A 20,552-nucleotide genomic window follows, 5' to 3' on the forward strand; every position below is an offset into this window, starting at 1 on the left:
CGGAGGGTCTTGCACATTTTCCACCTTTAGTCCAGGGTGCATTGCATGGCGTCGTTGCCAGAGATATTATAGAAAGGATATAGGAATCCAATGAATGAAGGGACTTAAAAACGCACCACCCAGCAGACTGTCAACCAATCGTGTTCACGTGGTCATGCCGCGTCACGCGGTTGCTAAACTTATCGTCACGCAATCCCTTCTCTAAATAAGTGTATGTCGAGAAAAGTGCCTATTTTAATCGAAAGTATACGTCGTCACGATTCTAAAGCTATACAATATTACAGATAGCAAGTTAATCTCACATGTCGGAAAAGATTTGTGATGTTGAACTTATTGACGAAATGTGTGTTCATTTTGGGTATTTTAGCTAGCGCCCAAGACTCCTGGAAGGAGAGCCCTCCTTGTCCTAGAATCGTCCAGAATGCACCATTGACGTAGCATGGGCAGCGTTTCCCCATCTCCTCAAAAGTATATCTGCCATTGCAAATGTCAGACTCCAGTCTGTTAATCACGTCGATCTGCAGGTTGAACATGGTGAGATTGTCTCAGCCTCCAGTATTTATGCTGCAGTAGTTTATGTGTCGGGGGGCTGGGGTCAGTTTGTTATATCTGGAGTACTTCTCCTGTCCTATTCGGTGTCCTGTGTGAATCTAAGTGTGCGTTCTCTAATTCTCTCCCTCTCTCTTTCTTTCTCTCTCTCGGAGGACCTGAGCCCTAGGACCATGCCCCAGGACTACCTGACATGATGACTCCTTGCTGTCCCCAGTCCACCTGGCCATGCTGCTGTTCCAGTTTCAACTGACCTGAGCCCTAGGACCATGCCCCAGGACTACCTGACATGACTCCTTGCTGTCCCCAGTCTACCTGGCCATGCTGCTGCTCCAGTTTCAACTTCCACCTGACTGTGCTGCTGCTCTAGTTTCAACTGTTCTGCCTTATTATTATTCGACCATGCTGGTCATTTATGAACATTGAACATCTTGGCCATGTTCTGTTATAATCTCCACCCGGCACAGCCAGAAGAGGACTGGCCACCCCACATAGCCTGGTTCCTCTCTAGGTTTCTTCCTAGGTATTGGCCTTTTCTAGGGAGTTTTTCCTAGCCACCGTGCTTCTACACCTGCATTGCTTGCTGTTTGGGGTTTTAGGCTGGGTTTCTGTACAGCACTTTGAGATATCAGCTGATGTACGAAGGGCTATATAAATAAATTTGATTTGATTTGATTGTAGACACATAAATTGATAGTTTGTTTAGGCAATTTTACAGCTAACTAGCTACTTTACATGCTGATATGGTCTTTGGTATTATTGTGTTAAGTTAGGTTTGCTAGTTACCTCGCTAGCCAGCCTTTCGAGCCCATTGACAGAGCATTGCATTGTGGATTATTTAGTTGACTTGAGTTGCAACAGAATTCTAAAATTATTTTCCATGTAGCTACCAACCTTAAAACACAAATTAAAACACGTTAAGAATTTTTTTTCTTCTCAGTGTTATTAAACACTATATTGAAGGGATATCCTTTAAGGGTGTGTGAAATTGATTAAATGCAAAGCAACAATCGATTTTTGTGGGCCTGCTTGTGTTGAACATACAAGAACCAACACCTGTTCCATGATATCATGTACAATGAAACACTCTACTCTCTGTTAGCACCATAACACACAATGGATCAGCCACCAGTACAACTTCAGTTGAAGATTTATTTCACATTTTAGTACTACATTCCTCTTTACTCAAATCTAGGGAGCGTAGGTAGATCACGTTAGAAATAGTTAATGATAATCAAACTTCACATCATCAATGTCCTAAGAATAAATCTTAGATTTGGTTCTTCTACTATTAGCCTGATCTGTTCAGTCATTTATGAGGCAACATTATGCCGGTTAAAAAGGTGTCCATTTCAATGTATAAAAACAAAACATACAATGGCAAATATCATTTACAGTAGGTCACTCAATAGGAACTTGAGGCTCCTCTGAATTAGTCACCTCTGTTCTCTAGGTTTTAGTACCCAAAATAGAGGCAATGCAGGGACATTTATAATAATTTACTTAATTTTCATTTAGTGAGTATAGAATGGTCTATGACATAAAATATTGATAATACTAATGTGAACTATATTTCATATTATAAAATCCAATAAGGTAACTTTGATTAAAGTAAAAACACTTCATTTGTATTATTACGATACTTAACATCCTGTGTGAATAAGAGTGTGGATAATGTTTCATTCAGTTCTGTTAAAAATAATGGTGTTTATGCTAACCAAGATCTTCTCACAACACCATGATGTATAGCACTGTTTGTCTGCCGCTAGCAACACAGTGAACGTGCTTATAGTATGGGAGAACAATTCGACTTGGTAAATATGCCAATGGGTAAATAAAAACTGCAAATCACTAGTGAATGGCCGTGCACTACATGTGCAATCAAACCATTTACATGTTGTATGGTCTTAATCATGAAAATCATATCTAACCTAATGTAGGTTCAAAGTTTTAAAACAAACTTTATTTGGGGACCCTGGGAAAGTATTAATCCTTTTTTATATATTTTGATGGGGGCGGGGCATGAACAATCACAAATATCCTTGAGATATCAACTTATCAAAATGTTCTGTATCTTCTTATGGCAAAAAAAAAAAAAATCCTGTCACTCTTTCGCTGTGGTTCTTCAAGTAAAAAAAAAAAAAAAAGTTTAATGACAAACAAACAAAACAATAAAGCGGCATTCACGTGCTAGTCGGAGCTAGGAAACTCAGACATTTCCGACATGCAAAGTGGTTGTAATTATACACGTGCCACGTTAAACCAGTTAGCAAGTAGTACATTTCAGAGTTTCCTAGTACAAATTAGCACATGAGCGCAGCATTATACCCAGAATCCACAGAGCTCTGCTGCGTCCCGTCTAGTGCTTGGCTGCCACCGAAAAAAAGTCTAGCGCCCCAGGTGTCTGGGAGGTCTAGTCCAGCTGCTCCTGTTTTATACGGTTTGAGTTAGGCCCTCCTCGCTGGCCTGCCCTCCTCAGTTCCCTCCTCAGGACGTACTCGCTGAACTGGGATGAGTCCACGCCCCCACCGCAGGAGCCGGCGATCTCAAAGCCACGCTGCTGCAGACGCTCCAAGACCTGGTGGACACAAGGAGAGAAGGGGTGTTGAGGTAACATGATAGCTAACACGGTTTAGATATTACACACAGAGAAACATTTAGCTGTCCTGAAGAGAAATGAGAAACAAGTGTTTTCCCGTCACACAGAGAACCAATGCTCTGAATATCATGTTAGAGCAGGTAGTATTAAGTAGTTATAAAACAAACTCATTGACAACATGTGCCCAAGTCTAGCACAAGAGAAAGGGAGTGGCATTAGAGATGGTAGAACCGAGAGGAACAGATAATATAGAAAAATAATGACAAGATAAATGAAGGGATATACATTACCATTCAAAAGTTTGGGGTCACTTAAATGTCCTTGTTTTTGAAAGGAAAGCATATTTTTGGGGGGTCCATTAAAATAACATCAAATTGATAGAAATACAGTAGAGACATTTAATGTTGTAAATGACTATTGTAGCTGGACACAGATTTTTTTAATGGAATATCTAAACTCAGCAAAAAAATAAAAAACACCCCCTTTTCAGGACCCTGTCTGTCTTTAAAAGATCATTCGTAAAGATCCAAATACCTTCATAGATCTTCATTGTAAAGTGTTTAAACACTTTCCCATGCTTGTTCAATAAAGCATAAACAATGAACATGCACCTGTGGAACAGTCGTTAAGACACTTACAGACGGTAGGCAATTAAGGTCACAGTTATGAAAACTTAGAACACTGAAGAGGCCTTTCAACTGACTGAAAAACACCAAAAGAAAGATGCCCAGGGTCCCTTCCCATCTGTGTGAATGTGCCTGAGGCATGCTGCAAGGAGGCATGAGGACTGCAGATGTGGCCAGGGCAATAAATTGTAATGTCCGTACTGTGAGACGCCTAAGACAGCGCTACAGGGAGACAGGACGGACAGCTGATCGTCCTCGCAGTGGCAGACCATGTGTAACACCTCCACAGGATCGAACATCACACCTGCGGGACAGGTACAGAATGGAAACAACAACTGCCCGACTTACACCAGGAACACACAATCCCTCCATCAGTGCTCAGACTGTCCACAATAGGCTGAGAGAGGCTGGACTGAGGGCTTGTAGGCCTGTTGTCAGGCAGGTCCTCACCAGACAGACATCACCGGCAATGTTGTCACCTATGGCACAAACCCACCATCAGCTGGACCAGACAGGACTGGCAAAAAGTGCTCTTTACTGATGAGTCACGGTTTTGTCTCACCAGAGGTGACGGTCGGATTCGCATTCATCATTGAAGGAATGAGCGTTACACCGAGGCCTGTACTCTGGAGCAGGATCGGTTTGGAGGTGGGGGGTCCATTGTGTTCTGGGGTGGTGTGTCACAGCATCAGACTGCCTGCAATGACGACAAGCTCAATCTCAACGCTATGCGTTACAGGGAAGACATCCTCCTCCCTCATGTGGCACCCTTCCTGCAGGCTCATCCTGACATGACCCCCCAGCATGACAATGTCACCAGCCATACTGCTCGTTCTGTGCGCAATTTCCTTCAAGACAGGAATGTCAGTGTTCTGCCATGGCCAGCGAAGAGCCCGGAACTCAATCCCATTGAGCACGTCTGGGACCTGCTGAATCAGAGGGTGAGGGCTAGGCCATTCCCCCAGAAATGTCCGGGAACTTGCAGGTGCCTTGGTGGAAGAGTGGGGTAACATCTCACAGCAAGAACTGGCAAATCTGGTACAGTCCATGAGGAGGAGATGCAGTGCAGTACTTAATGCAGCTGGTGGCCACACCATACTGAATGTTACTTTTGATTTTGACTCCCCCTTTGTTCTGGGACACATTATTACATTTCTGTTCGTCACATGTCTGTGGAACTTGTTCAGTTTATGTCTCAGTTGTTGAATATTATGGACATACAAATATTTACATATGTTAAGTTTGCTGAAAATAAACACAGTTGCCAGTGAGAGGATGTTTTTTTTTGTTGCCGAGTTTACATAGGCTCATTATCAGCAACCATCACTCTTGTGTTCCAATGGCACGTTTTGTTAGCTAATCCAAGTTTATCATTTTAAAAAGGCTAATTGATCATTAGAAAACCCATCTGCAATTATGTTAGCACAGCTGAAAACTGTTGTTCTGATTAAAGAAGCAGTAAAACCTGCCTTCATTAGACTAGTTGAGTATCTGGAGCATCAGCATTTGTGGGTTCGATTACAGGCTCAAAACAGCCAGAAACAAAGACCTTTCTTCTGAAACTCATCAGTCTATTCTTCTTCTGAGAAAGGAAGGCTATTCCATGTGAGAAAGTGCCAAGAAACTGAAGATCTGTGCGGGTGTGCATCTGCTCGTGCGCGCATGCGTAGATTTGTCCCTGTTCCTGCAGGCTTGCAGACGTGTCCGGAGGGCAGCAGGATCACATTCCATCAAAGATGCCCCAGGGAGCAGTAGGGCTTTTCTTTCTCTCGGTGCCACTTGGTTCAGTGTGGGCTGCTCAGCACGCCCTTCTCTCCCTCTGCCCCAGGCCAGAGCCCCGCCAGAACTACAAAGGTCCCCCCACTGCTGGCAGTCCCCCCCACACACACCCTGCCTCCATTAGGCCCAGATACAGCACCCACCGCCAGCGTGCTTTAATAACCAAACAGAATTATGGGCCCTGCCTCAGGACAACCTGCCAGGGAGCTGAATGGAGCTCTCTCTCCCCTCTCTCTGTCTATCCCTCTCTGTCTTGGTCCCTCTCTCCACGGCATCCACTTGAGTGGTTTGTGTATGAGAGAGAGAGAAAAGCTTCCTGCAATATACAGTAAGGATGAGGAAACGTTGTCCTACATATTTAATGTCTCTGTGCTTTCATTTATTGATGCATCTCTGACTGAGACAATGGTTTCATCATAACTGATGAACATTTGTATCTAGCCTACTATACAACATCCATATTGGGTCAACATGGAGTCTCCTTATCAAATCAAAAGTTTATTTGTCACATGCGCCGAATACAACAGGTAGTGCCACGCGTGTCTGGTGTCTTCGGCCCTCACCTGGACGGAGTTGAGGTGGCAGTATCCATTGAGCGGGAAGCGGATTACATGTGTGGAGTCGTGGTTCCAGCCTGCGTTGACAGAGTTGCACATGACGTCGCCAATCTCTGGGAACACGTCCTCGATGAGGGCTTTGTCTCCGCTCAGCGTGATCCTCTCTCCCAGGTCGGGTGCCACGCGTACCACCAGGCACTCACAAGGGCGTGACACCCGGGCCAGGTCACGGTCCTGGCGCCATCGCTCCAGCTCGGCCAGCATGGGCTGCAGCTGGAAGTACCGGGCCTCCTCGTACAGCAGGCTGTAGTCCTGCAGGTCGCACAGAGGAGATGGGTCAGTGAGGGTAGGACAATTCAAGCTGAGGCAAAGGATGTCTCAATATTGTATTATGGCTTTCAATTTGGCCTTGGTCTGAACTTGGGATAGTCTTTAATCTTATTTTAGCTGTTATCCTTTTCCCCTGATTGAGTCACTGTGTGGACAGTCCATCAGATAATGTGATTTGTTTTCTCTGGGGGCAAGTATGTAATTAAGGGCTAAATGACGCAAAAAGCTAGCAAACAGAATACAAAATGTGTCAGTGAGGATGAGTGATTCTTCTGGACACTCAGTACAGAACATACTACTGCAAAACTAAGGTCTCTAACACCTGATGTTTTAAGATGACTTTATCTAGAAACACAGGTATACATTTATTTGTATTTTTAAATACTTTCAGAACTTGTAACTCCACAGTATGTAAACTGTCAGCACCAATCCTAGGGAAAACAAGTACAGAGGGTTGCCCATGACTAAGGTGTCCACTTTGTTCCCCTGAACGTTTGGGACCTGGTGATGGCTTGCTGATTGATTGCAGTGGAAGGGACACTCACTTTGAAGTCATCTGGGATGAGGAGCTTCGAGATCCTGAGGAAGTTGAGGATGTAGCGGAACATGTGTCCATCCCTGTCTATGAAGTAGTGCTGCTTCAGACTGTCCAACACTATGGGCTCTGTGCCATCGAAGAGACGTCCGATTCTAGAGGGAGAGAAAGAAAATCCAGAGACAGTTATTTGTTTTCCGTCAATATAGCATTTGTTATAGGGCCAAACAAACTACGGCTACTGTTGAGTTGAGCTATACATTTTTGAATTGACAGTACACCAGGTGTGGTTTTGAGCACAGAGAAATATCACCTAATATGGCTACAGGACAGTGACTCATGTGCAGATTCTATGACTCACTGGATGTGGGTGAGCTCAGGAGTGTTTGATTTCTTTCACACCTTTGTTGAGTGAAGCACACATTACTCTGCTCCATGCAGAGAAAGAGTGGGAGAGATATAGGGAGGGGAGGGAGAAAAACAGTGAGAGCGCACATGGAAGAAACAGACAGATAGAGAGGAAGAGGGACAGACAGAGAATGAGGGAAATAGAATGGGAAAAATAAATAAATATAGAAATGAAGCGGCATGGATGAGATGAGAGCTATGCTGTGGTCTGATGGAGGGGTCAGGGCCAGCTGGTAGAGAGGTGCCCGAGGCAGGATGGCGCCCTGGGGGCCCGGCCTGAGGCTGCAGTGGCCCTCCTGCCTCCAGATGGCCCCGTGCCCTTTGGCCCTTTACTGCTGCTGGGACATCTGTCAGAATAACTGAGATGCTTTTGTCTGCAGTTTGGACTTTTGAGCCCTGCAAATGTTTACTGCTCAAAATAACTCTGGGGCAGTCTTGAAAAAAGGTGGCCATTTTGTATTTGGTATTGCGTGGAAATATTGGGATGATAAATAGTAATCAGGGTATTGTAGAATAGCCTTAATAATCATATGAGTTTGAATGTGAAAAAGTGTAATATTGAAAACCGTGTTCAAATCCAATCTTTCCCACCTCATTCATCCATTTGAATGCTGAATCATTGTGATTGGGTAAACTGACTTCTGAGCTGTCAAATGATGACATTATGCAGTCGGCGAGCTAATCCAGATAAAACACGGCTGACATAATGGACTAGGCTCATCATCTCACTTTCAACCTCTGAATTATCCCAAACCCCCTCTAGAGCCACATACAAATGTCATATGAAAACACTTGCGTTTTGTACCTATAGGTACCAAAACAAAGACATGCGTTTAGTAATTTGCAATTGAGAAACTGCATTAATAGGAGTGGTCACATGCGCTTACCTGGACTCTGGGTACTTGGTTAACGTGGCCAGACTGCTGGTGTACATGTGTCCGCCCACGTCAATGTGCACAGGGGCATTGGACTTGGTGAGCTGGGCAGCCGTCGGGATGCCCTGGTTACTCAAGGGGGATGCTGGTGATCTGGTGATCATGGGCCTGGACATGCTGGAACGGTTATCCTAGCACAAATGAATGATTATCAACATGGTGGACAGCACAGACTGAAAAGTCAAGCCATGAAAATTCTGTTTATTATATGGATGTAAATTTGTATGTTCCATTGGTAAATGTGCACCAGTTAAAAACATTGCAGGACTCTGATTGGCCAGACAATACTCTCATCTTTCTGAAAAAAATTGTTAAATAGTTGGCTGAGGTCCAACTCTTCAGTTCTGTCAGGACTGAGAGAATAGAGGTATCTGAGTTACACTAGCATAGTATTTCCTGACCTTGACTTGATTGTTACCAACCACACCCCCCCATATCTGTCAGGCATAATCATCTCCCCAAAGCCAAATTCATTTGGAACAGCAATTTCACACACACAAAAAGAGCAATAGTCAGTCTAGATTTGAATAATGTAATAAGATTTAGAAGAAACGTTCCCTGCTAACCTAAAAACACAATTAGCTGGCAATATCTCTAATGGCACATATCAAATTGAGTTTCTCAACCACAAGTTCAAGACCCTCCTCTGAGCCAATAAGAAAAGAAAACAAGTCCCTCTACACAATAAGAAATAATGTCATTGGATGGAGAAATGTAATGTTATATTTTTTTTATTAAGTAGTAATTACACATTTTTTTCTAAATAGAAAAAAAATCTGGTTTAAATGTAAAATTCTATTTGCTCTGCTGAATCGATTTTATCAATGTGGGAAATATATACACAAGACAATTTGGCATTGATGATTTTCACATCAAATAAATATCCAACAACTTCCACTATTGGTGGGTAGGCACTAGGAAGTAGACATCAAATAAAGCCCCTACAATGAAGTGCAACCATGCCACGTCGCAGGTAACTTGACCATAGTTTGCTGAAACGAATTGGACTAAATCTCCGTTAGCCTACCTGCGCTGACAAAACTGTGGCTGGTGAGGAAGACACAGAATGATCATTCTGCTTCAGTGATGCTGCAGGTAAGGGGTCACCTCTTGAGTACATGAACGGAGCGTCCCCGCATTCCGCCGTTCGCATTGAGATTCGTTTCAGGGACGCGTGTACTACGGATTCATCCAAAGAACTGATTGGACGCGGGCGCTTTCTCGTTTTCTGATGCGTTAAATCCATGATATCCGTTGCGTCCATTATCAAACCTGGCGCACGAAAAACAGTCTTCAAGTTGGAAATGCTGTCTGTTTCCACCTGCAGACTCCGGAGATGCGTTAATGGGTGTCAGCAGTACACACAAGAGCGATGCTGTGGCAGTCACTGCCGCTTTTGCAATGGTGTATGGATAAGTCAAAGCCCCGGACAACATTAGCATTCTAGTGCCTCGGGGTTTCTTAAGGTTGTCGCTGTTTTAAAAGCAGGTATTGTCGCATTCACTGCATGTCTGCTAAAAGGTGTAGCATATCCTATAAATCGAACTCCAGATTCAACATTAGACCTCCCCAAAACCACGACGCATACCTGGATTTGCGCTGTCGCCTTTGCCCTTTCTATTCCTCACCCTCCATTTCCTCCAGTCATCATTTGTTCCAGCTGCCTCTCAAGCACTAACAAAGGCTGAACATTACTTTTCCATCTAACCTGAAATCAGAAACTAAACCTCCAGAAGTCTGGCAACAAGTCCTTGGTGAAAATACAAAGCTCACAGTAACACTAACAGCGCAGAATATTCAGTGACTAACCAAATGACATCAAAACACAGCAGATACCAGTTTGTTTTTGTTCAATACAGATATATATATTTATAAGTAGGCACATACACTAGCCCCCAGGGTGTTTTGGCGACCCTGGATGAACGCTTGACCTTTCCACAGACCCTTTTAGTCTGTAGCATACCATCTAAAAGACCTGTTTACTCACATAGTATTCTCCTAGAACAATGGGTCATATTCAGGAGGGCTGTTAAGATTATGGTAGAGATTAAGAGCAAATTAAAACAGTGACCCTCCCACCCATTTTACATGAACTAGCAGGATCCCGATGTGTCACGGTTGTGGATACATTTCTACTTTGTTTCACAATGGCGTGTCTGTGATGGGCTTTTCTTTAGTCACATCTCATTAATACTTATGTGCAGGTGCCCTTCTTGCAAGTAATCAGGTACCTACCATTCTCACACAGCCCAGAAAACAGCTCCCCGTATAAAGCATTATGGTTTTGGTATACCAGAAAAATGCAGACTTCAAAGTCACTTCTAGACCTAATCTAAATGGCCAATCAGAGAGACACAGGCAATGACAATTTCACTTTCAAAAAGAGGTATAAAACATGCCCAAAGATTAACAGATCATATGATACCTTTGAATTCACAACATCAGACCTCTTATTGTAGTGTACATCAAACAGAATCTCAAAAACCAACATTGCATGTTAGATTCAGGTTGGAAGTATTGGTGTTTACTACTACTATCCTGGGTTAGTTTCCCCAAAACGTTCAGGAAATCCAATCCACTCATTTTAAATAAGTTAAAATTGAATAAATTCATTAAAAACAACCGCAACTGGCATTAAAACATCCATGTTTTTACTTCTCAGTTTTGGCAGTGTGGGTGTCACACCTAGATACCCAATTAGCAATTAAGCCTGCCTTTGAGTGCAGGCCTCCACTGTGGTGTGTGATCCTGCCCTGATTTGCATGCAGTTCATTTGTGCACGAGCTGATAAGCGCAGGCAGCCAGCCGCCATGCATAGTTTTAAAATTCAACTCCAGAATCCCTCTCGCAGAAGGCAGAGGGGCCCGCAGGGTGAACAAAGGAAGAAATCACACGGCCGCTCTTCAAAAGGGGGACCTGTGTAAGGCAGCCAGCAAAGTGCGTGGGATCACACTCAGAATGCAGGTAATTTGTTCCCCGACTAATTTGTGGGAGATGGTGTGTGTGGAGAAAGTAAGTCCTGTAAACCAGCTCACTGGAATTGGCTTTCCTCAAAGCCTTGTCATCATGAACGTGGATAGAGTGGAGAATCTGCTAAGAATCATGAAAGTGTGTGTGTGTGAACGCACCATGGAGCGAGGGAGATAGAACGGAGTACTTGTAGCACAACCACTTCATCCCAACTCAAATTAAAACCATGTCCTGTGGATTATTTTTCAGGTTAACTACTCCTACCTTCAAACAGTCAGAGCACCCTTCAACCCATACAGTACAAATCTAAAACTCATGTCTACCGTGGCATGGACCACCAGTAGGATTATGCATAGCTATAACCCAGAATACTGAGGTGGTAAGATCACCAGTAGAACCTGACAAGCAACACAATGCAAAGCACCGCAATAACACGAATCCCATGATGGCACAATGCTATGTGTGGCCTGACACACTACACTCATTCCCTTCATCCCGTTCAGAACTGCTGCAGTCAGTCAGTCTTCCCACCTGTTGCCATTTTGAATAATCTAGGCCGACCACATAGCTATGTGTATACAAAACACATGCTCTACCCTTTGTCAGTGATTCAATGTTCCCTTGCTACACAAGTTCCTACATTTATACTACAAGAACACGCTAAACAAATTTAGAATTGCTGTCGCAAGTGACTTCCTTGTTTACACACCCCATGTTCAAACAAATCTGTAGTTGGCACAATGGAGCAACGCTTTTGTTGTCGGACTGCACTCCGTTTTGGTGTTCAGATTTCAACAAACACTTTACATGGTGTGTGGAAGAAACATTGTTAACGATGTAATAAGGCTAAATGCACAAGGAGGAATACCGTAGGATCTTTTACCTCCCATCAAGTCCTAAAAATGGTCATGTAATAATCCAATAAGGGGTGTAGCATCAGCCCTTTAAGAAGCCCTTCATTTCCCATAGTGCAACTGTACCTTGTAGTTTGGAACACTTTATGCACTTGGTGTAAATGGCCTGATTGGAAATGCCAAGTCATAGGTAGTCACTAGTCAAGTGTTTACAGGATGGCAGTTGTGTCCACTTTTTTGCCTATGGCCATTTTTTTATATTTTTTTAAAGGTGCCCATTGTACATTTGGAGCTCCTCTCGGGTGTGACAAGAAGTGAAGCACGTTACTCAAGTAGTAACTGAATGGAAATGTATTTCATTTACTATAAGAGGAAAAATGCTGCTAACATGACTTACTGATATAGTTCTAATTGGGGATCCAAATCATAACCATGTCTGTTTACTTCTAAATTCTGTAAATAAGTGGACACTATAAATGCAATGTGAGACATGGTGCCCTTTTAAGCACAGATGCCAATGTTGCTCGTCATAACAGCGCCCTCCAGTGAACGCTCCTACAGCCACGCATTTTACTCAAAAGTAAAGAATAGGAACTGTTCCAACATCTGCGCGCGTTTTACTTTATGGCATTAAAAGGTTGAGAATATTATTTTGTTACGTAATCACATGCATTGCACCAGTGTGTCTTGGTTAGAATTAGATAATTACATCGCGAGTGTCATAAAGGAGCACATAAACATCGGCGTAAACTTGTAGGATAGCGGTACAAATCTGTTACCAGCAGCCTGTATAGTTGGATTTAGATTGGCAAATGGCAAGTAGAGGTTCAAAGTTCCATTAGTGTGTTCATTGTGTCCATATATGAAACTAGCAGGCTAATTTATTACAAAACCATGTAAAATATGAATTTGTACACTGATAATACTAACCATATATATCATGTTTTGTCTCCATAACATCACAGCTACAAAGATGCAAACATAGATCCAGACTTCCGCCCGGGAGTTTAATTATTTGCAGTGGCGCGTCTGTACCGTGGAATTCCCTGCGCACGGGTATAGGTCAGCCCCGCAAGAGATCTATATGGGAAGCAAAAGGAAAATACTGTAGCCTACATTTTGTCTTGGCTTACATAGATAGGGTTCTCGTTACAAAATCATGGTGAATACAATGAGATTATTCACAGAATCTGCATTGACGTGTGTTGAATAGGTACGTCCTGTCTTACAAAATAAGAAATCCCCTCCGGCAAAATTACTCCACAATGGCGTCTTTCATTAGCCAGATCTGGGGCACTCAGGAAATGAAACTGGTTTAGGACAAACGAATATAGGAAAAGCCTGTATCGAAATGCTTAACTCGGTTCGTAATAAGAGTGTGACAAGAAGTCCGACGGGGGAAAACGGAGACGATAATGTGTTTGGGGCTGAAGTAGGCGAATGCGCCAGGAGCGAATTCACACGGGCGGATAGCTACGGTGTTTGCTCAACGAAGGTCGTACAATTCGGTGAAAATACAAATAAGCATTTGAAGCCAGTCGTCGGCACTTTAACAAACATACAGTTGTTAAACACCGAACAATATCCAGGAAGTGGTTAAATATTTTCTTGTTAGAACTATGGTGCTCATCGCCTGGCACATGCGTAAAAGCGACTGCGCCTTGAATGTCCCAGTCAAACCAGCCTCGGATATATTAGCAAACCAAATAATTCTCTGCTTACCTGAAACATGGATGGGCATAAAGTATCTTTTTGAGAACCCTTTCCCTCCGATTTGGCCTGCGAGCTGCTTCCCTTCCTACACCGGTGAGAAATGCAATAGCTTGGCTAAGGTAGACAGAACAAAATACAGAGAGTACTTGCTCCAGGGCTCCGAAACCCCTCAAGGCAAAGATCAGGATACAATTAGCTCATGTCTCTACCCCAGTCTAAACCAATCTCCACAATAAAACTCCGAGCTAAAGAGCAGATCACTTACAGCACTGCGTCGGCCTTTCTGGAAATTGCATTTTATATTTCTTCATAAAATCGTATAAAGATATCTTGCTATTTTTTCGGCATACAACATCCTCGCCCATTGCCTTCCTCTCGCACAGAAAAGCTGATTTTAATCGTTATGATTAGTTTTGATGTAACATTCCCGCGGGCGATTTCTGCAAATGGATGAAGTGTTTCTTTGCCAGGGAGGAAAAGCAGCAGCAGATGATAATTATATAGATTGTTGGTTGAGTCTTTTTTTCTTTTTTTTTTCTTCCAAACGTGTCGTCTAAGATATGGAGCTCAAACATAAATGGACACAGCATGTACATCACACAACTAGTTGATTACAATCAACTTTTTTAAATCGATGGATTCTAATGGAAAATCGACACTTCCTTTTATTATTATTTCTTTGGCCAACCTCCCAAATGACGTAGTTATATAAATAAGCACTTGCAGCCTCCTTTGCCCCAATCAAGTCTGAATCAACGCCTGGGGCTGATGCACGAGCTCATTTCAAACGTTCAACCATGCATAATTTCAGGACGATTGAGGCTCTTAAGCTTTTAGTATCAAACTGCGGGATATTGACAGCAAAGGGCATTGTGCCATCTGAGTGAAGTTCTTGCTTTCATTGATTTATATATATAATGCAGAACATGACATTTTTACATTACCTGGATGCACAATAATTTTAATTATATCCTTTTACATGGCTTTTCCCTATAACAGAGGCACACGCCAGATATAACTTATTCATCCTACATTTTAGTATGAGAGAACTATGTTCAACAGTGAACCCCATCTACTGCATAGACATTAACACCAGTGTTGACCCCCCTTTACAAATAAGCACAATAATAAAATAAAAATGATTCCATCTTCTCTCTCTCGCCCCCTGCTGTTAAAAGCACTAGTTGCTCTGAATAGGAAATACAATGATCTCACGCTTATGCAAATATATTCACCATCGTAGGTTTCAGAATAATATGCGGTTCATTTCTCCATAACCGCAGCAGACATTTCTAATGATGTTGATGTTCATCTGCTGTGTCTGTCCTTACTGGACTAAGCTATTCAAAACTCTAATGAGAAGAAAGGATGAATACAGTTGTGTAGCTAGTGCTTGACACATCATGGCTGAAAGTCATAAGAATAGTATTGCTTGAAGATAGATATATTTCTGTTAAAGCAGGTGCCTTTTAAGTAAACGTTTTCCATGTACTCAACATGCTAGATGTGAGCGTCATACCATTGGGTTGTTCCACCTCAAAAGCACAAAAAATAGGATTTGACACCCACCATCTCAGATTGTTCTGAAATCGTTTCTGTTGTTATTAACAAATACGACTAGCATTCCTGAAACATTGTTTTTTTTAAATATAATTTGATCTCTGAGAATTAAACTAATTGATTACACCCAAATTGGCCATTTTAATTTATAGGATTCAGATAATATTCAATAAATATAGTACCCAGCATCCGAAATGCATTAACATAATGTAGTGTGAAAGTACCAGGTTTTGACCAGTAGATGCCGCTGTTCCTGCTATTCTACTTATTAATCAAATGGCCACCCAGACTATTAATCAAATTTTACACTGCTGCAACGCGCTGTTTATTATCTATGCATAGTCACTTTACCGCTACCGACATGTACAAATTACCTCGACTAACCTGTACCCCCTGTATATAGCATCGGTATTGTTATGTATTTTATTGTGTTACTTTTTAAATAAATTTTTACTTGAGTTTATTTAGTAAATATTTTCTTAACTCTATTTCTTGAAATTCATTGTTGGTTAAGGGCTTGTAAGTAAGCATTTCACATTAAGGTCTACACCTGTTGTATTCAGCGCATGCGACAAATACAATTTGATTTGATTTATACAGCCACACTCTTTTTTTAATCAATTTTGCTGGTCTATTGTGTTTATTAAATATATCACAACATTTATTTTTCCAACTTTGGGTAGAAAACCAATAGATTTGGCTCATTATGAAAATAAATTGTGGTGGTATAGCAGAAACAGCTGCATCTAGTGGTCAAAACCTGGTACTTTCACAGCACTTTATGGTAAATAAAGCGACTTCAATGACTAATTTCTCTGAACAGGGAATACATTATATAGTATGGAGAAGCAATTCTCCAAGCCGCAGTATCCTACTTGTCAAACTTAGAGAACTGATACTGTATGCTGGTTGTTGGGGTTGGATTTGCGTGGGGTGTCTGTGAGTGGCTTTTGACAATTTTTGGGGGATTCCTCAGGTCTGACTCATTGGTAGGAAGAAGGTTGGTCCAAATCAGATGTTGAGTACTATTAAGTTAATATTATCTGAATCATATAAATTAAAATTGCCAATTTGGGTGCAATCAATTAACTTAATTTCTTAAGATCTAATTATATTTCAACAAAATGTTTCTGGAATGCCAATCTTACCTGTTTCTAACTACTGAAACGATTTCAGAACAATATGAGATGGTGTGTGTCATGGCTTTCTGAAATTACATGGAAAACAAAGAATTTTTGAAACAAGAGAACCACATTATCCAGGATCGCTCATAGTAGGACCACTCATAGCCATTCCCTCAGGCTGTACCAAGGGTAAATTACCGACTGTAGCAAGTTGGCCACTGACCAACTCTGAGGGTCGAATTCTCAGACACCCCATAACTGCAAAAAAAATTGTAGATCAAACAAGTCACTTCTTCCCATTGCATTCTACAGAGATCACCAGAGATTGCTTTTGAGGAAGGGCCAGGGCCTGCTATCCTTAGACCATCCAGAGCACAGTGGCCTTTTTAACTTTCCACTGTTTGACCAATGTATCCCATGGGAAAAAATAAACACAGGATTAAAGTGTTACGATGGAGTTATTTGCCCCGGAGGTTGCCGGCTGGCACACAAACACCAAGCCTTGCATTTGCTATTTTCCCCGTCCTCCTGCATTTTTTTTTTTTAAATCTTTGCCATCAGGCTGACAAACTGTAGCAAACTGAGAGCACCCCAGGCCTCAAAATCGTATATGTTCCCCATTTTCCACACAAATGGAGCCAAGTCATAATGGGGCCCTCACGATTCAGTATTCAAGATATGCATTAGATGTTGTAGAAATGAAAACCAGCTAGCCAGTGGGGATTTTTGAATATGCTTGCTTGGTGTTCGGGGGCCAAAGACAAGTCCATTGTTCTAATACTGTGGTTGTGGGGTGTGTTTAACTTGGAAAGGAACCTAGCTGCTGCAGCAGCAACAGCAGGAGAGCTCTGTCAGAGCTATATTTTGGTGGGCAAATTAGTGAAATGGCTTGCAGATGTGATTCGCCCCAAACAGACCCAGCCAGGCGACAGTGCCTGATGACATCATGCCTGTGGTTATTATACATGCATACACTGTATGGAGGCTTGAGTTACTTTCCAACTCTCTGGAAAACAGGATTAAACTGAGACACAGTTATACAAAGCCATGGTTTCGTTATGTCTGTATATTAATTGTATCTCACAATTAATATATATTTATCAGTTGTTCCCTGTTTGAGACAGATCGCTCTCTTTTTATTATTCTGGTTCTTCGCAATATTTATTTATCCTTTGTTTACTATAAGTGAATTACTCGTAGCTTCTGGATGTGTCATCAGTGAGAAGTTAATTTGTGCTTCTTCTTGCATCTTCAGTTCAGACTAGTGTGTACTGAGTAGTGATGGCTTGATATCCATTTCCCTCAGTCAATATGTCCATGGCTCTATCATTCTATGACTTATGATTAGGGCCAGTCTCTCTGTTAGATGCCAGCTCTCCCCATAGTTCTAATGAACTCAATCACACAGTGGCTATAGTTATCCTCATTCAGAACATACTGAGAGATCTTGCTGTTATGTTGCCTCGGACCACGTTAATGACTCTTGCTGTGCACACCACACCCCTGTAATGGCCCGTGGTTATGTAAGGGAGTGGGCTGGAAAGGGAGAGGGTTGAGATTGTTCCAGAATCTGACTCAATCTGTCCTACGGCCATGTATAGTTTAGGGCTGCCTGCAGTTTATCATCACATAGTATTTTTGGCACTGGGATATATAACTTTTGAAGGAAGGCTTTGTAGCAGCTAGCTTGTTTTGGTAAAGCGAACTGTGCAGTTGGCTTATGTTGGGATTGGTACCATCGATGGTAATACCTATACTGAAGAACAAATGAAATATCTTTATGACTTGCATCTGTATGAAAATGTTCTCTTTTGTTTAGCCCTCATTATGGTTTCGATTAGATGTTGACCGATTATGATTTTTCAACGCAAATACCGATACAGATTATTGGAGGACCAAAAAAAGTCAATACCGATTAATCGGCCGATTTGTTTTATTTATTTGTAATAATGACAATTACAACATTACTGAATTAACACTTATTTTAACTTAATATAATACATCAATAAAATCAATTTAGCCTGAAATAAATAATGAAACATGTTCAATTTGGTTTAAATAATGCAAAAACAAACTGTTGGAGAAGAAAGTAAAAGTGCAATATGTGCAATGTAAGAAAGCTAATGTTTAAGGTCCTTAATCAGAACATGAGAACATATGAAAGCTGGTGGTTCCTTTTAACATGAGTCTTCAATATTCCCAGGTAAGAAGTTTTAGATTATAGGAATTATATTACTATCTCTCTCTATACCATTTGTATTTCATTAACCTTTGACTACTGGATGTTCTTATAGGCACTTTAGTATTGCCAGTGTAACAGTATAGCTTCCGTCCCTCTCCTCGCCCCTACCTGGGCTCGAACCAGGAACACATCGACAACAGCCACCCTCGAAGCAGCGTTACCCATGCAGAGCAAGGTGAATAACTACTCCAAGTCGCACCCCGCTAACTAGCTAGCCATTTCACATGGTTACACCAGCCTAATCTCGGGAGTTGATGGGCTTGAAGTCATAAACAGCGCAATGCTTGAAGCACAGCAAAGAGCTGCTGGCAAAATGCACGAAAGTGCTGTTTGAATGAATGCTTACGAGCCTGCTGATGCCTACCATCGCTCAGTCAGACTGCTCTATCAAATCATAGACTTAATTATAACATAATAACACACAGAAATACGAGCCTAAGGTCATTAATATGGTCGAAAATAAGACATTTATTCTTTCAGTGAAATACGGAACCGTTCCATATTTTATCTAATGGTTGGCATCCATAAGTCTAAATATTCCTGTTACACTGCACAACCTTCAATGTTATTTCATAATTACATAAAATTCTGGCAAATTAGGCAGCCCAAACTGTTGCATACACCCTGACTCTGCATGCAATGAACACAATTTCACCTGGATAATATTTCCTGCTAACCTGGATTTCTTTTAGCTAAATATGCAGGTTTAAAAAATATATACTTCTGTGTATTGATTTTAACAAAGGCATTGATGTTTATGGTTAGGTACACATTGGAGCAAGGACAGTCCCTTTTTGCGAATACGCACCGCATCTATTATATGCAACGCAGGACACGCTAGATAAACTAGTAATATCATCAACCATGTGTAGTTAACTATTGATTATGATTGATTGATTGTTTTTTAAAAGATAAGTTTAATGCTAGCTAGCAACTTACCTTGGCTTACTGCATTCGCGTAATAGGCAGGCACCTCGTGGAGTGCAATGAGAGGCAGGTGTTTAGAGCGTTGGACTCGCTAACTGTAAGGTTGCAAGATTGAATCCCAGAGCTGACAAGGTAAAAATCTGTCGTTCTGCCCCTGAACAAGGCAGTTAACCCACCGTTCCTAGGCAGTCATTGAAAATAAGAATGTGTTCTTAACTGACTTGCCAAGTTAAATAAAGATTAAATAAAAGTGTAAAAAAATTTAATAAAAAAATCAGCAAGTCGATGTCCAAAAATACCGATTTCCGATTGTTATGAAAACTTGAAATCGGCCCTAATTAATCGGCCACACTTCTAGTTTCGATAGTGGAATATACAAGATATATCATAGTAAAAGAATACACATAGCAGCATACCACCATTCAATGGGGTAGCCCTCAGATAGATGCTAGGCAAGGTGCTCACTGCTCAGACAGACTGAACAACTTTGTGAAGATAGAACCCCTCCTATCTTCATGAATACTCTTATCTTATCACAACTACATCCATACATCCGTTCCTTCCCATCCCAAAACCAACCATACACCCACCCCACCCACAGTGGACAGAAGACGTAATGACAATGCAATAAGAGGAAGAGAGGAGAGACGAGGAGAAGGGAGGCTGGTTGGGTAATGCTGGGAGGCTTCAATAAAATGTAATCCTATTATGTATCCCACTAGAGGGCAACAATAATAAAGGTTTCCCTAATAACACGGCAGTGCAGGCCAGACCCAAATAGAAAGCTCCTCCGGTGAAGTCCTATAGTCCTACATATATCGTCTCATTAGCTAAATGGCTGATG

At 41.8% G+C, this 20,552-nt stretch overlaps 1 protein-coding gene across 7 annotated transcripts; it reads right to left on the reverse strand.

The window, feature by feature from the left end:
- Positions 1-1,681: 1,681 nt before the first annotated feature.
- LOC109875287 (BTB/POZ domain-containing protein KCTD1-like) lies at positions 1,682-20,166 on the reverse strand. Of its 7 annotated transcripts, XM_020467587.2 has the most exons (7): positions 14,121-14,487; positions 13,865-13,940; positions 13,073-13,222; positions 8,271-8,449; positions 6,986-7,130; positions 6,117-6,422; positions 1,682-3,127 (listed from the first exon to the last, which is right to left on the reverse strand). In XM_020467587.2, the coding sequence occupies exons 3-7, from the start codon at positions 13,100-13,102 to the stop codon at positions 2,963-2,965; spliced, it is 825 nt and encodes a 274-aa protein (XP_020323176.1). In that variant the 5' UTR covers positions 13,103-13,222; positions 13,865-13,940; positions 14,121-14,487; the 3' UTR covers positions 1,682-2,962. The 7 variants fall into 7 exon arrangements, with proteins under 7 accessions (XP_020323176.1, XP_031666389.1, XP_020323175.1 ...); XM_031810529.1 differs by lacking the exon at positions 13,073-13,222; XM_020467586.2 differs by having other exon boundaries at positions 13,865-14,487.
- Between the last annotated feature and the right edge of the window lie 386 nt (positions 20,167-20,552).

The sequence above is a fragment of the Oncorhynchus kisutch genome, linkage group LG30, assembly GCF_002021735.2.
Source record: "Oncorhynchus kisutch isolate 150728-3 linkage group LG30, Okis_V2, whole genome shotgun sequence".
Classification (NCBI taxonomy): Eukaryota; Metazoa; Chordata; class Actinopteri; order Salmoniformes; family Salmonidae; genus Oncorhynchus; species Oncorhynchus kisutch.

Coding starts and splice junctions, on each gene's coding strand:
- LOC109875287 (XM_020467585.2), bottom strand. CDS start 9,582: ATGGACGCAACGGATATCATGGATTTAACGCATCAGAAAACGAGAAAG. Junction 8,450..9,345: donor CCACAGTTTTGTCAGCGCAG/GTAGGCTAACGG, acceptor CATTTGTGCTAG/GATAACCGTTCCAGCATGTC. Junction 6,423..6,985: donor TCATCCCAGATGACTTCAAA/GTGAGTGTCCCT, acceptor TGCGACCTGCAG/GACTACAGCCTGCTGTACGA.